Here is a 15,678-nt window from a genome sequence, read left to right on the forward strand (position 1 = left end):
GCACAAAGCAATGGTTTAAAAGAAAAAACCCACAATAATGACGGCGGGAATGGAACCAGACAGCCTGCAAGCGAACAACAATTTAAAAGAATCGTGCGTTTCTACTGCCATTGTAGTGGGCACATTATGCGATATTGTTAAGACAGATTAAGACAAAACTTTAAGTGAAAAGGTAGAAATCATGAAATCCACATAATAGAGGAACCAGAAGAAACAGAGTCAGATATTTATTCACTGCACAGCTTAAAAATGGGTAAAATGGAGCCAATCTACATGACAGTAAAAGTCAATGGGAAACCCACCCAAATGGAGGTGGATACAGGGGCATCCAAGACAGTTATAGGGGAACATATGTTCAGATATCTGAATGAAGGAGACCACTCATTATGTCTGGAAAATTCAGATGTTGCATTAAAGACATATACTGGTGAACGAGAAAAAGTTGATGTCAAATGAGACAGGCTGGAAAGGTTGGTTGTCTTACAACCTGTACAAATTCCATATGGGCAGCACCCATAGTTCCAGTACTAAAGCCTGATCAGAGTGCACGAATGTGCAGGGACTACAAGTTGACCATTAACAAAGTGGCCAGACTTGACAGGCAAACCCAAACCGAAAATTGATGAATTGTATTCCAAACTGGCAGGGGGAACCGCATATACGAAGCTCAACATGAGCCACGCTTACCAGCAAGTCGAGCTAGAAAAGGCTTCTCGGGATTTTGTGACTATCAACACACACGGGGTTATACCAATACACCAGTTTACCGTTCGGAGTCTCATTGGCTTGTGCCATTTTCCAATGGACAATGGAAAATTTACTTCAAGGTTTGCCACATGTTGTGGTTTATCTCAATGTCCTAGTAACAGGACTAACTGATGAAGAACACCTGGCTAACCTGGAAGAGGTATTGAAGCATTTCGCAAAAGCTGGAGTACATTTGAAAAGAGAAAATGTATCTTCCAAGCAAAAGAAGTGGTTTACCTAGATCATAAGATCAACTTGCAGGGCCTTCACCCAGTAGAAGACAAGGCGAGAGATACTCGTGAGGAGCCAGCACCGATAAACGCCAGAGAATCAAGTCTTTCTGAGAGAATGATTAACTATTATGGCTGTTTTCTCCCAAATTTATCAAGAGTGCTAGCTCAATCATACAGTTTGCTCAAGAAAAACCACAGGTGGACTTGGCAAGCTCCACAACAGGCTTTTATGACAGTAAAGCAGTTGTTACATTCATCGGCCCTGTTCGTACATTTCAACCCGGAGAAAAAATTAATTTTGACCTGCAATGCATCCCTTTACGGAGTAGGGGCAGTTCTCTCCCACCGGATGACAGATAGTTCTGAACGGCCCAATGGTTACGTCTCAAGAACACTCAGTGTTGCAGAATGAAGATACAAATACAGAAAGAAGGCTTATCCATCATATTTGGCATTAAGAAGTTTCACCAATACATCCGTGGTCACCACTTCACCATTGTATCTGACCACAAGCCACTACTAGACTTGTTTGGGCAAGAGAAGGCAATATCTCCAATTGTCCTTGCGTGCATCCAAAGGTGGGCACTGATTCTAGCTGCTTGCAAATATACTTTTATCCACCAGCCAGGAAGCCAGATTGCAAATGCCGATGCCCTATGCCGATTGTGTCTAAAAGACAGCAATGTGAATTTCCCAGTTCCTCAAGAACTTGTCTTGTTATTAAACTTTCTGGATTTGTCACCCGTATATGCCAAACAAATAAGAGAGTGGACAGACTGCGATCCAGTTTTGTCTCGTAAGGGAACAAGTCTTACAGGGACAGTATAACGAGCCAAAGTCTGATAAAATGAAGCGCTACTTTATTAGGAGATAAGTGCTCACCTGCCAGGATGGCATCTTGCTTTGGGGAGCGAGGGCCATTGTGCCACCAAGAGGAAGAAAGCCATTATTGACCGAATTGCATAGTGCTCACCCCGGCATCTCTAGAATGAAAATGTTGGCGCGCAGCTACTTATAGTGGGCAGGGATGGATATAGAAATTGAAAACTTAGTCAAGAGCTGCTTACATGCCAGCAGGTACAGAAATTGCATCTTCTGCTCTGTTGCATCCCTGGGAATTGCCAGGAAGGCCATGGGTCACCTCCACGTTGACTACATGGGACCTTTTTAGGACATAATATTCCCTTTGCTTATAGATGTTAACTCGAAGTGGATAGATATATTCGAGGTGAGATCGCCTATGTCTGCTGCCACCATAGACAGATTGCGTCAGAGTTTTGCGATACACAGGTTACGAGATAATAGTATCTGATAATGGAACGGCATTCACCAGCGGGTAATTCCAAAGATTTACATCTCAATGACATAACACATGTTAAGACCTTGCCATACCACCCTGCATCCAATGGACGAGAGGGCAGTCCAGACCTTCATGTCTGGAACGAGAAACTGGATGGAGACTCTATTGCAACCAGATTATTACATTTCCTACTCAGCTATAGGACTATGCCACACACAACCATTGGTATTGCCCTCGCAGAGTTATTGATGAAGAGATGTTTCAGGACACTCTTGAGTCTCATAAGGCTGAATTTAGGGGGGACGTTAGAGAAAAGTCAGGAGGCCCAGAAAAATGGCTACGATTACCACAGTTGTGAAAGAAACTTCACTGTTGGAGACACAGTTTTTGCAAAGAACTTTTTAGATGGGCCCAAATGGCTATCAGGTGAAGTTCGTGCAGTGACAGGACCCCTTTCCTATCACATATTGGTCGAAGGTTGGATAATTAGGAGACATGTAGATCTCCTCAGGAAAAGGGAACCAGATCTACAAGAAAGGATGCATCAAGCATTCCTGTTGAAGTCCACACCACATGTGGAAGGAACTCCACTTGGTTTGGAAGTACCTGTAGGATCCGTTGAGCCTGAAAGGGTTGAAGAAACAAACTTACAGGTTCCTACTGGAGAGCCCAGTGAACAGATGACTCCTGAGAGGGAGGCCTCGGATAAACCATGCGAAGTCGTAGAATTACAAATATTCGACATGTTTGAAGAAGCCTCCAAAGAGACTGAATTTGTAAATAATTTATTTATGTAAATAGTTGATATATTGTAAAGATTGTAAATTGTAGTAAAGGGGGAGGGATATGGTAATCTGAGGTGCATTACACCTTTAAGAGAATGTGAGCAGATTGATCACGTGACTGTATTACCCAATTGCTGTGTAGCAAGGGCTACAATGTTAATCAGTAGTTTAGGATAGGGCCTGGTTTGAGAAGCACACTTGTTTTAGTGCTCTGTGACTTGTTTTAATAAACAGCATGTGCTTCATCTTACGTTGGTCTCTGTGTCTGCAGTATCTTATTTATCAACTCACTCACCAGTAGATAGGTGTGCAACCATGTTCACTGAGCAAAGTGACCTGACAGAAGGAACATAACAATCGGAATATGTCTGTGCTGATATATATAGGAGCAGGCTGAAACTGGTTGTTGGATTTGGTGCACGATATGTAATGCATCTTCATATATAAAAGCTTTTAAGTGTATTTAAGTTAGGCTCTATTTAACATCTCACTATTATGGTGTACAGTAAAATCCCCCCAGAAGGAAACACCCACACTGCATGTGCCATTTTGGTCCCTAAACACCTATAGCGCCCAAACAACAGACACCATTTATCCCAATCTTGTGCCATGTATCTTTTGAGCACTTACTGATCAGCCATTTGATATCGTGATCTTGGAACATATATGCTCTACTAGACTATATAATTAAGGTAAAATTTTAATTTATCACTCTATTTAGCTTTAACTGTTCTGTTTCAAAGAAAGATATTTAACCCTGAATGTGTAATGTTTTGTCAAATGGAGCAAATCTGTTTCCTTGTTTATTGGAGTATCGTATCCAATTCACACTTTAGGAGGGCCACAAGGCCTTGGAAAATGTGCAGAGATTTACTTGAATGGTGCCAGGAATGAGGGGCTATATGGAGTGCCAGAGAAGCAGGGATTGTTCCCCTTAAGAGCAGAGAAGGTTGGGGTGATTTAATGGAAGCATTCAAAATTATGGGTTGGATTTTGCAGTCAGTGTCGAAGCAGCTGCATTGCAGTTGACCTCGAAGAAAGTTGCTCGCAAACGTCTAGTGAGCTCTGTGGTGTGGATTTTCCCTTTCCAACAGCAGTTTAACTCTTCCGCCAAGGCAAGAGTATCTCAAAGTTTCCAGCAACAGTGATGTCAGCAATCATAGTAAGCAGTCAAACACATTGAAACATTTTCACAGACCACAAACTGACAATTTAAAAGCACTGATTGTCCTTCACTTTTAATTTAAAGTTTCATATAGCAAAATAAATTGGATTAAAATACAAGCTAAAATATAAACAAACCTTTGAAAAAAACTATAGTTCATAAAAAATGAGGAATTTTTAAATCAAAATTGAGAAATTTGACATTCCGCTAATATAAAATTAGCTTCTCAGGACCGGTGAGAGTGTTTAGCAGTAATTGTGAACTTAGTGCAGTGTTAAAAATCCAATTACACCTCATTCAATGAGGTGTAATTTTGTTAAGGGTTTTTACAGTGAGACTAAGTGTAAATGTGGGAATTCCCATCAATTCATTTGCTTTAGGGTTTGCACTCTGACAGTGCAGACTCTGGAGTGGTGTAGAACCACAAACATCAATTTCTGGGTTTTCCTATTATTCTGGGCATGTGCAAACTCCCAAAGTTGCTGACAGTTTCACTGTCATTACTGCTGCAAAATGTGGGCACATGAAGGGTTTTTATAGGGTAACTGTGGAGAAACTATTTCCATGGCAGAAGGCTCAGCAACTGGAGGACATAGATTTGTGGTAGTTGGCAAAAGAACCAGAGATGAGAGGAGAGGTCCTTTTTTTTAACCAGCAAGTTTTCATGATTTGGGATGCAGTGCCTGCAAAGGTGATAGAAGCAGAGTCAGTAGTAACTTTCAAAAGGGAATTGGAGAAATACTTGGAGGAGGAGAAAATTGCAGAGCTAAGAGGAAATAACAGAAGAGTAGGTTCAATTGGATAAATATTTCAGAAGAGCTGGTACAGAACTGATCAGCTGTGGTGTAAGATTCTGTGATTTCTAACTTAATTGCTAAAAGGGATTGAGTTTGTGTATAACAAAAGTGAGAATAAAATATTCCATTTTGAGGTGCGTATTTTCCAGTTTTGTTTTTTCACTCTGCATGCAGTGAAAAACCGACATGGCTGAGTAAGGTATGATGGGGTGAACAGCATTGGTTTGATATAGAAGGAAAATTTTAAATGCTTGAGACCCACTTAAAGCCAATGACACTAAAAAACTCTTAAATTTTTTGTTTCACTTTAAAGGCGGAAACGACGTAACTTCAGCAAACAGGCCACGGAAGTCCTGAACGAGTATTTCTACTCCCACCTGAGTAATCCCTACCCTAGTGAGGAAGCCAAAGAGGAACTGGCAAAGAAATGTGGTATCACAGTGTCACAGGTACAGCCTACTCTCCCAGCTTCAGCCTGGGATTCGCCTGCAGTCCACATCCACAGATATCACTACACATTTCCCTCAAGCCAGCTTGGAGAAACAAGCAAAGCAACAAATGTAGGCGAAAAGCTTAATATGTAAATTGTGCTTTTATATCCGTACATATGTTTGATCTACCTGCCAGGGATTCCGGGATAATATATTACAAGATATTGTACAATATTAAATTAATGGTTGCTGGCTGCTTTTTTTCACACTGCAGTTATAACTTTTGCTGTAGCCCAAGATAGAGAGAGGATCCAAACACTTTCGTAACATTTTTTTACCAATGAAATTTGTTTCCCAAACACGAAGCTGGTGTGATTATAGGATAGTATGCTGACATTTGAGTCTGAAGTCTGAATGAAGTGTTACCTTGTGAATGAACAGTGCTAATCTCCCACAGAGATTGGCAACTACCTCTTCTAGCTAAATCTTAACATTTTAAAAATATTTTACATGAATTAAACTGTCATGATAAAGCTGTTGCTCCTTCTCTGTATGTAAATATATTCATGATCAAGATAACAAGGGCTTACATTTGCAGTGAAGGTAAAAACATATTCATGTTTTGCCAGCTCTGGATTGCAGTGAATGTTCTGGTCTTTATCATGTGTCATACCTGCCAATTATTCCAGTGTCATTGTTGGGCCAGTGATTTTCCTGTCCACTCATACTTAAGTACGAACTGAATGTGTTTGCTGGGTCAAGCCTTTTTTGCAACACCAGAACTACAATAGCTGCATGTTAATGGTATAAAAGAGGGCAGCTACTACAGGTACCAACCAGATTTATATCGTCTACACCTCATCTCCTGAGTCCACAGATAGCAAGTTCAATATGTTAGAAATGCTGTCACTAAAGTGATCAATGCAGGGTCTGTAATCTGGTCCCAGTGTGGTTGGAATAAATACTTTTTGAGTCCTCCTCCACTTATACTCCACCCTTCAACTTGTATGTCTAGATTTTTTTTTCTGCTCAGCTCATGAAATTCCCTGTAAATTTGAAATGCTGGCAGGTATGTTTTTGGCAAAAAAAAATGTTTTTATTACAACATTGCATTCCTTTGTGATACATTTTTTTGTACTCAGGTGGTTTATTGGCAAAATGTTGACCATTTTGGGATTTATAAATTGTACTGGTATTGTCCAAATTAAAGTAAGTTGAAAAGAATAAACCTGATAAGGCATTTTTGTTAAAAATAGTACAGGACAACCTACTAATGGAAACAAGCCTGATGATCAGACCAGCCCCATTATCCAGTCACTGTTAAGAATACACTGCTGAATGTGGGAGTGAATCGTTGTGTGAAGAAGTATTATCTTTACATGAGCTTTCTCATTAACAAGCTTGCACCATATTTAAATTAGCCACACATGGAAATACCTAATTTAAAGGAAAAATCTGTGTTTTCAGAAATAAAAATAGATGGATTAAATTTACCATTTAAACCCTAAGTGCTGGCCCTCCAGTGTTTTCATTTTGCATTATTTAATCATTTAAGTAATGGTGTTCTTTACCAGTGCAGATTAACATAGAGTAGGCTGCCATATTGTGACATGATTATTCCAGTTTGCAGCACTCTCTTGTAATATTATGATGACACAAAACTGTATGTTATCAGGCAAAGGTAAACTAAATAAAATGCATGCCTTAAATTTGAGCTGAAATTCTTGTTTCTGTGGTAACTGAGTCCCTGGTTCACTGTAGTGTGGTTATTAACCTGTTCTGGGCAGCTAGTGATTGAAGCCTGAGACATTGCTGGGTTTTTATTCCTGGAAAGGTGTTTGATATTCCCTGAATAACCATTGCACAAATTCACAAGTGGACATACATTGGGAAAGAGACTATAGCTGCTTGCTACCTGTCCTAGTAATAAGTGACTGAGGGAGACCAAAGTGTCTGTGTAGGGTTTATCCTGCATCATTACTGGTGAAAGGCATTCGACTAAACTTGTCAAAGACTTCAGATTAGTAGATCTCATGAGTCATTCATTTACCACTGGAGGAGTGGAATGGGAATCTCAGGAAATATTTTTTCTGTTTGCTCTTAGAGTACCTTCTCATTGTGATGTTGTGAACACCAGCTTCTGGGTTGGTTTCTACTGAAATTTTGCTTTAATTTTTATGATTTTTTTAAATTTTAAAGGTGTGACATATATTAAAATTGGTCAAAAATGTATATAGTTTCTGACATCCTTTAGAAAACATAGACTTTTCCTTTAAACCCACATACCTGGTGTAAGAATATTTTAAGAGTTTTAATAGGCATATTCTAAAAGAACACAAATGCCATATCAGGTCTATGCTTTGGAGCGATACATGTTTTTCTATTAAATATTACAATGGATTTTCTTATGAATATGAATATACTTTATTTTGAGTCCCAGTGTACCCAATTATCAGAGCTTTTGATATATAATTCATGGAAGGATGAAAAACAGATGCTGCACTGCTACTTGGAGCAATAAGAGCAGTTACTTGAAATAAGATGAATTTCTTAGTCACCTTTGAAGATAATGCACCATTTTAAGAAAAATAGACTTGATCTCTTTGCAATTCAAGCTGTATGTTTTTAACAATTCTTTGCTTCAAGTAGCAGGAGTTTAAGTGGCTTGGTAAAGGACGGGGAAAATAGTGGCTAGTTCAACCCAAGAATCCCCTATGTGGCTCCTAGTGACTCTTTACAGAGTGCGATCAAGGCTGAGAAGCAATCAGTAACGATCTGTGACGTGATCTAAAGCAGATTTTTTGTTAATGAGCAGATAATGCGGAAAGATAAAATATGCAATGAATACTTGTGTCAAAGAGGGAAAAAAAATGGGAAACAGGGAGTGACTTCCGGATCTGAATGATAGCAAATGGCCCATTAAAAAATGGATATAATGCTTATTTATATAGATATAGGGCTAGTGAAATCAATTTAAATGCTCCTGAATGTCTCCTGTTGGCTTTTTGCTGGTGAGCTTTCTCATTCAATTTTTGTGTCTTTCATTATTAACATGTTTCACCATGCATTGGACAGCAGAAAGGGATAACCCATGAAAAAGAAGTGTGTGGTTTAATGTGACAGAAACAAACAGTTACACTCAAAATGAATTCTACTTTCTCTAGATTAACCACTATCCTGTTTATTTTATGGGTGTAATAGGTACAAGAACCATCTGCCTTTATTCTTCTGAAATCCCTAATTTCTGTCCCCTGACTACATCATAAACTTCAGTATTTTAGCATTGTAAAACACCCCTTCCTGTCACATGAACTCCGCATAAGTGGTCACAGGCACCATAACGATAGTTAGTGGTGATAATGGGCTAATGGGCAAGTTAATTTCAAAATCATAACTGCTGAAGAGCTAAGTAAAATTATGTATATCAATATGCACTTAATGCTGGTGAGTGTCACTTTCTGGCATGTCACATTTTAATTGGCTGAAGTAAAGCAAACACAAATAAAATCATACAAAAGCAAAATTCTGGAAACCTGAAACAAAAACAGTGTCAGGAAATGCTGGAAATATTCAGCAGGCCACACAGTATCTGTGAAGAAAAGGACTGAGTTAACGTTTCAGGTCGATAAAATTTCATCATCAATCTGAAACATTTGAAAATCAAAATGAATAATGCAGAAAAAATTTTCATACCAAAGAACAAAAACAGAACCAATCATTTGGCTCAAAATGCTTTTACAAAATCTTTTCATCCACTCTCTTTTTCTGAAGGTTCCAAATAAAAGCCCCCATTTGACAGTGTCAGACCCAGGCAATTTTAACTGCGGGGCCTTATTTTAGTATGATTGAAGGGTTGCCTATGTGCTTCCGTCAAGGAGCTCCCATTTTCTCAGCACAATTTCTGGAAGGCCTGCCAAGACTTAGTTAAAGTGGGAATACACCCCTTAAAGCAAGATTTTAATTTCTAATGCCAGATTTCTTTGCAATGGTGAAGAGAGAGACTTAAGGCATGATCGTCCCAGATTTGCACTAAGTCTGGTAGCGGGCATGACAAAAGGCTTTTTACCGACTGGCCACAAAGGCAGATTTTCACACCATATCATCCCCTTCCTGCCTCATAAGTTATGCAGTCACAGGAAACACGCTGGATCGCTGGTGGCCAGCCTCCGATTTGCCTGCCACGCCATTACCTCGCCGCTTCCTCACTCTGGGCGCCATTTTTAAACTGTAGCTGCACGCACAGTTCTCAGTGCTTGCAGCCCCAGGACTGCCCCGGTGAAGACATGGCCTTAAAAGCCAAGAAGAGTGCAGCCCACCTGATTCAGTGCCGCATCCCTGGAATGCCTTTTGGACACCTTGAAGGCCTGCCGCGATGTTCTCTACCCCTACTCTGGCTGCAGAGGCCCATCAGTCCCACCACTGCAGCTTGGGATGCAGTGGCACAGGTGGTCAGTGCCAATGCTAGACACAAGAGGCCGGCCATCCAGTGCAGAAAAACGATGAATGGTCTCATCCGTACCGCCAGGGTAAGTCAACGATTTCATCAATCTCAACTCACCCACAAGCCCATCACACATTCACTGACATCTCACTCACTGCCAGCTCAAGGGACATCACCACTCTCTCTCTCTCACACACCCTCACATCTCTGTCAGGCCTCATCTCCTCAGGAGATCGTTTCCTTATCCTGTCCATGGCTCCACTCGACACACATGCACACCTGGCATCCTTCTCATTTGGCCTGGCACACGCTTTGCTCACACTCTCTCCATGTGTCTTTATGCAGGATAAGATTGCGCACAATCAATGGGAGAGGTCCCTGGTCAGGGGTGGAGTGCCAGACATCAAGATCCTCACCCCGTTCGGGAGCTGTGCATTGGAGCTAGCTGGAGAGGACATGGGCCATTCCTGTGGCGACAGTGAGGTGGGCGGCAAATACCCACGTGAGGATCCTGCATCAGATCATCCCTTTCTCAATGCTACTCTGAGTCCACTGTTCTCTGTGTAACGTGGCTGCCAAGCGCTAATAATCTGCACTTTTTCTCATAGGCACATCTGACACGCCGCGCCCAGGCAACCTTGACCCCGACCCCAACGCCGAGAGCACCGTGGATGAGGACCCTGAGGGCAGCACTGTTGAAGAACCATGACAATGCTCACCCACACCTTCCACCAGCGCAGCAACGCACACCATGGTGGGACCTAGATGTAGAGCAACCTCGGGATCGCAATCTGGTGAGCACAGCGCACAGTCTGTTCCACAGCAGGCGGAGGCGGGGATATCTGAGGTTGCTGGTACTCGGAGGACTGCCAGAGGCAAGGAATCTGCTGACTCCAAGTCAGATGATGAGCCTCTGGACTCTGTCCTCAACCAGTTGTTGGAGCTGCAAAGACAATCATGGAAAAATCAGGAAGAGATGTCTGGTGCACTCCTCAGATTGCAAGGGATAATGGAGGAGTCCGTCCGCCTTCAGTCTGAGATGATAGCGCCATCCTGAGCATTGAGGTCAACACTGGCAGAATGGTGGCTGCCATGGAGATCTTGGCCCAGGACATCAGTCCTGCATTGCTGTGTGGGCTGAACTCCATTGCTGATGCCATAATTGGCCTCCAACAGTGTCAACGCGAGAGGGGGTATGGGGCAGTTTGACCTAGCTCCAGCTTCCCCTTCTCCTCAAGAAGTCAACTTGGGGCTGTCGGGCACCCATAGGGAGGAGGCCCAGCAGCTCAGCACCCCAGGACCATCTACCCAGGCGACTCTAGGATTGGCTGATCCAAATCCCCTCTTCTGTGACCCCATCATCTCTAACTCCGCAGGCTGCCTCCATGTGCACTGTGGAAGATGGGGGAGCAGCAAGACATAACGGCAGGGTTAGGAAGGTTAAGAAGATGCAGTTGCACTGTGTGGGCACAGTTGTTAATCAGTTGTACATAATGTTCATTATTGTAAATAAACTCCCAAGAAAGTCTCCATGTCTATGGCTCCTTGTTATGATGAGCAGTGTTTGTGTCACTGAGATGTGAAACCTTGGTTTCTGTACAAGATAAAGTGTGTTAGTCCAGGCCCTCTTCCCTTTGCAGTGTGTAACCTTCAGAGCAAAGTGATGGTCCGGCTTCACACTCACTGGACACATTAGTGATGCCTGCACCTCGATGGTGCCTGTCATTGCTGCCAGAATGTCATGGGCAGGTGTCACAGAGTTCCATCATTCTCTCCGTGTGCTCTCAGCACCTTTTGAAGTAGGGCTGCCCATCCCCCACCCTCTTCAGCACCTGTGTCCAGCGATGGTGTGGTCCTGAAGGTGACAGGTGCTGAAGGCTGTCAAAGGACCAGTTGCACTTAAAGTTTCACGACTACATCTCCATGATATGGCCCTGATCACAGAGTGCAAGGGGGCTGCCCTCAGCCAGACAGGAGTCAGACGTTCACAGAGGCAATTTGAAGATCTATGGAGTGTCCTCATTGCATGTCGTCATCATCCTCCTGGACTCTTGCAATTATTAGGGCCTCCGCTGTGTCTCCATGACATGAGCCTGAGCACTGAGGGTATGTGCGCTGCCATTAGCCACAAGGAGTGAAACATTCACAGATGCAAGGCTGTCAGGACTGCCCTCACTGCAACTCGTCATCATCTTCCACAAATCTTTTGGCTGTTAGGGCTTTACGATCACGCCTGCCTCGTCTGGCCAACGCAATGGCCCCACCACCAGCATTTTTGCCTTCGAGGATTACATCACCTTCATCCCCTTTGACATCCTCCTCATCGGAGGAGACGTGCAGCTCTTCCATCTCCTCCTCAGCCAGGTCCTGCCCCCAGTGCAGCACCAGGTCGTGTAGTGTGCACCAAGCTATGTGTGACACCCTTTGGGGACTATGTTGCAGTGCTCCACCAGAACTGTCAAGGCACCGGAACCTCATTTTCAACATGCCTATAGTTTGCTCTACCAAAGTCCAGGTCGCAGCATGAGCTTCATTATACCGTCTCTCTGAGGCTGCCACATGGCATTATCATCCATGCCCTCTATGGTAGCCCTTGTCCCCAAAGAACCAACCCTGCAGCCTCTGTGGATCTTTGGAAGATGTCAGCAATCTGAGACCTGCTAAGGCTGTAGGAATCGTGGACGCTCCCTGGGAATTGTGCACAGACCTGGAGCATGCATTTGAGTTGGTTGCTGACTAGCTGAACATTCAGTGAGTGGAAGCCCTTGTGGTTGACGTAATTGACTGCTTGTTGCCATGGAGATCTAAGCACCACGTTAGTGTAGTCGATGACTCCCTGCACATGTGGAAAATGAGATATCAATATAAATCCCAGCGCTCTTGCTTCCTGGCTTTCCTGATCCTGGTCGAAATGCATAAAGTTCTGTGCCTTCGCAAAGATGGCGCCTGTGACCTCCTGGATGCACTTGTGGATGGAGGCTTGCGAGATGCCGTACAGTCACCTGTGGAGCCCCGGAAGGAGCCACTGATGTAAAAATTGAGTGTCATGGTCACTGCCATGGCCAATGGTAGTGGATGCCCTCCATGTCCCTGTGGTGCCCAATCCTGCAGCAGGTGGCATATGTGACTGACCAATTCCCTAGACATGCGCAGTCTTCAGCGACACTGGTTCCTAGTCATCTGCAGGAATGGCACGCTCCGTCTATAGATGCTGGGTCTAGCGAGACGCCTACAGCTCACTGTGGATCTCCAACTGCATCCACAGGAAGCCCCGCTACACCTTCATCTTCAGGGTGGTGCTCCTCCCATTGGTGAGCCAGGCGCCTCTGTCGCACTCTTTTCTGCTCCCTATAAGCCATGAGGCATACCTCCAGATCATCAGACTCCATGATCCTGATGTTCTGCTCCTGCAGGATCAAATAGAGAGACACGTAGGTTAGCATATATGTCCTAATGACTTCTCTTGGTTAAATCTTGAAGCCCCTTCATGCATGCCGCAGTGTGCTGGCCATCACTTTAGTGGCCAATGTGTAGTGTGCTTCATGGCTGTCCGAAAGCCCAACCACCTCCACCCCACTCCACTTGACTAATTGGCGGCACTCAGGCACAGGCATTCTCCTAACCCGCACTGCAAGGCTATGCTGTTAGCTTGAACCATGAGGGATACTGGTCCAAACCTTAATAAAAACGTCGCAAGGGGCTCTGAGCACCTCCACCAGTGACTGAGCCATGGCAACCTTTCGCAAGGAGATTCTGAAACTTGCCCAGTCATCCAGTTGTTCTGCTGCCCCCTAAACGTACATTAATTTGCAGTCTGCACCAGAACGGTGTAGAGTTCTGGAGTATTTGGTGGTACATTCATGCTTTTGCTTTGCTTAAGTGGGCAGAAATGCTTCGGAGGCCTGACTTCAAGCATGTCAATGGAGCCGCTGCTGAACAGTTTCAGTTGCGGAAGAAATCTCACTTTTGACAGGCTTTTCCAAGTGCCTGGCTGCTTCTCTCACCCCCCAGCCTCTGGTGTAGTGCTTCTGTACTTCCTTCAGTTTGTGCTGGCTTGCACCCCCTTTGGCCCTACCTGCACTGGAACTCTTACCCTGGCACCACACTGAAAGCCAGCCAGGAGAAAGCGACTTGCCTGCCCCCCCCCCCCCCCCCCCCCCCCCCCCCCCCCCAATGCATTGCGCCTCTTCCTTGATGTACTACGGGTGGTCCCCATGTGTGCTGCGCAAGGTTGTGTGCACTCACCTCCGAGTTCCCTTCAAAGTTCAGTTCGCCAGGTGCACGCCTTTTAAAGGCAGTCATAAATCACGCCATTCTGAAGTCACGCCGATGTGGGGGGGGGGGGGGGGGGGGGGGTGGTGGGGGGGTGATGATGATGATGATGATGATTCCGGTGTGCAGGCACAATGATGAGATGCAAATGCATTAAAATTAAGTTCCTGATGTTTGTTTGGCGGCGGGAAACATGGCCTATCATTGACAGCGGAGTGGACGACTGTAAACTGGTTTCAAAACAGTGTAAAACTGATTTTTGGCCTTCTCACTATATTGTCCACTCACACCTGCCGCCAATGGGAGCGGAAAATTCCGGCCTTAGCTTCCCAGTAATGAGTTGCAGGCCTGCCAACAAGTTTTTCAAATACCTCTCCGGAAGTCTTTAACGGTGAAAAATATAAGGGGAGAAGTACTTTTTCCTAGTCTCTTGCGAGCTATCTCCAGTGCATGTGCCAGCAGGCCTGGATAGAGGATGCTGATAAGGTCAGTGCCAGCAGCATCACCCCTAGGACTTGGTTTCATTGTAGGAACAGGTTCAAAGACCTCATGAGCAGCAAGGGCGAGTACAGCTCTTCATCTCTCTTAACAACTTCTGACAAAACTCCTTCCTCAGCATTCCAAACATGCTTGCCTCTTTCTTTGCTTTCTTCACAACATCATTCTCTTTTCACATCTTAGCATTGTACAAGGGGTAACTCCGCCTAGCATTCTTTAATTATTTCAACATTCCATCTGTTTGATCTTCCATTCTTCGCCTTCTCCCATCCTCATTCCATTTTGCTTCTTCTCCAGCTCTCAGCACATGCATCACAGTCACAAGTCGTACACAACTTCTCTTACCTTTTCTACACCGCTTACATTCTACTCTTTCTGCAGAACAAGATTGCACATAATGGCAGGGAGAGGACCAAGACCAAGGGAGGAATAGCTAACATTGTAGCTCTCACCCAAGCATAAAATGCTGGAGATCACTGGCCTAAGTCAAGTCGCGAACTCTGGGGGAGACTAGGCTGAAAGCTTACCTGGGTGCCTGAATATTGTAACTCTTCATTCACCTCAGGAAATGTTCGTACATTTCACAACTTCAAGCTACATTCTGAAGATTGTCACCTGCAAAAGTTCAGTGCCATCCTCACTCTTGTCCTTTCCCCTGCTAGGTCTGCTTAGCAAGAGCTTCCTGCAGATGGCACCTCAGAGGAAGACAATTCTGAAGATGCAACATCAGGCACTCCATCACTCCCAAACACCAGCACAGATATTGGCAATCTTTGTAGTTAATTAGTAGACAAGGTCGGGCCTCCAGGTGAGGGAAACACCCAGCACTAATGGTCCCTTTTGAGCTGGGCTGGAAGGGGTATTGGTTTGTAGGGAGAGCCGAGGAAGCTGTTGTCAGGAGTGTAAAACGCCCTCTTCCAACTCAGCTAAACTGGACCAACTTGAGGACTTCAGGGCCCAGCCATAGAAAATAAATAGCTTACCTCTCCAAAGCAGATATACCAGGTCA

At 44.1% G+C, this 15,678-nt stretch overlaps 1 protein-coding gene across 3 annotated transcripts in view; it reads left to right on the forward strand.

The window, feature by feature from the left end:
• Positions 1-15,678, forward strand: part of pbx4 (pre-B-cell leukemia transcription factor 4) — a 373,866-nt gene that overhangs the window by 308,294 nt on the left and 49,894 nt on the right. For 2 of the 3 annotated variants that reach the window (XM_041176981.1, XM_041176984.1), the window contains exon 5: positions 5,341-5,587. In XM_041176981.1, the coding sequence (XP_041032915.1) occupies positions 5,341-5,587 (247 nt within the window). The remainder of the gene's footprint in view (positions 1-5,340; positions 5,588-15,678) is intronic. The other variant, XM_041176982.1, reaches the window with a different exon arrangement.

This window comes from Carcharodon carcharias, chromosome 30, assembly GCF_017639515.1.
Source record: "Carcharodon carcharias isolate sCarCar2 chromosome 30, sCarCar2.pri, whole genome shotgun sequence".
NCBI lineage: Eukaryota > Metazoa > Chordata > Chondrichthyes > Lamniformes > Lamnidae > Carcharodon > Carcharodon carcharias.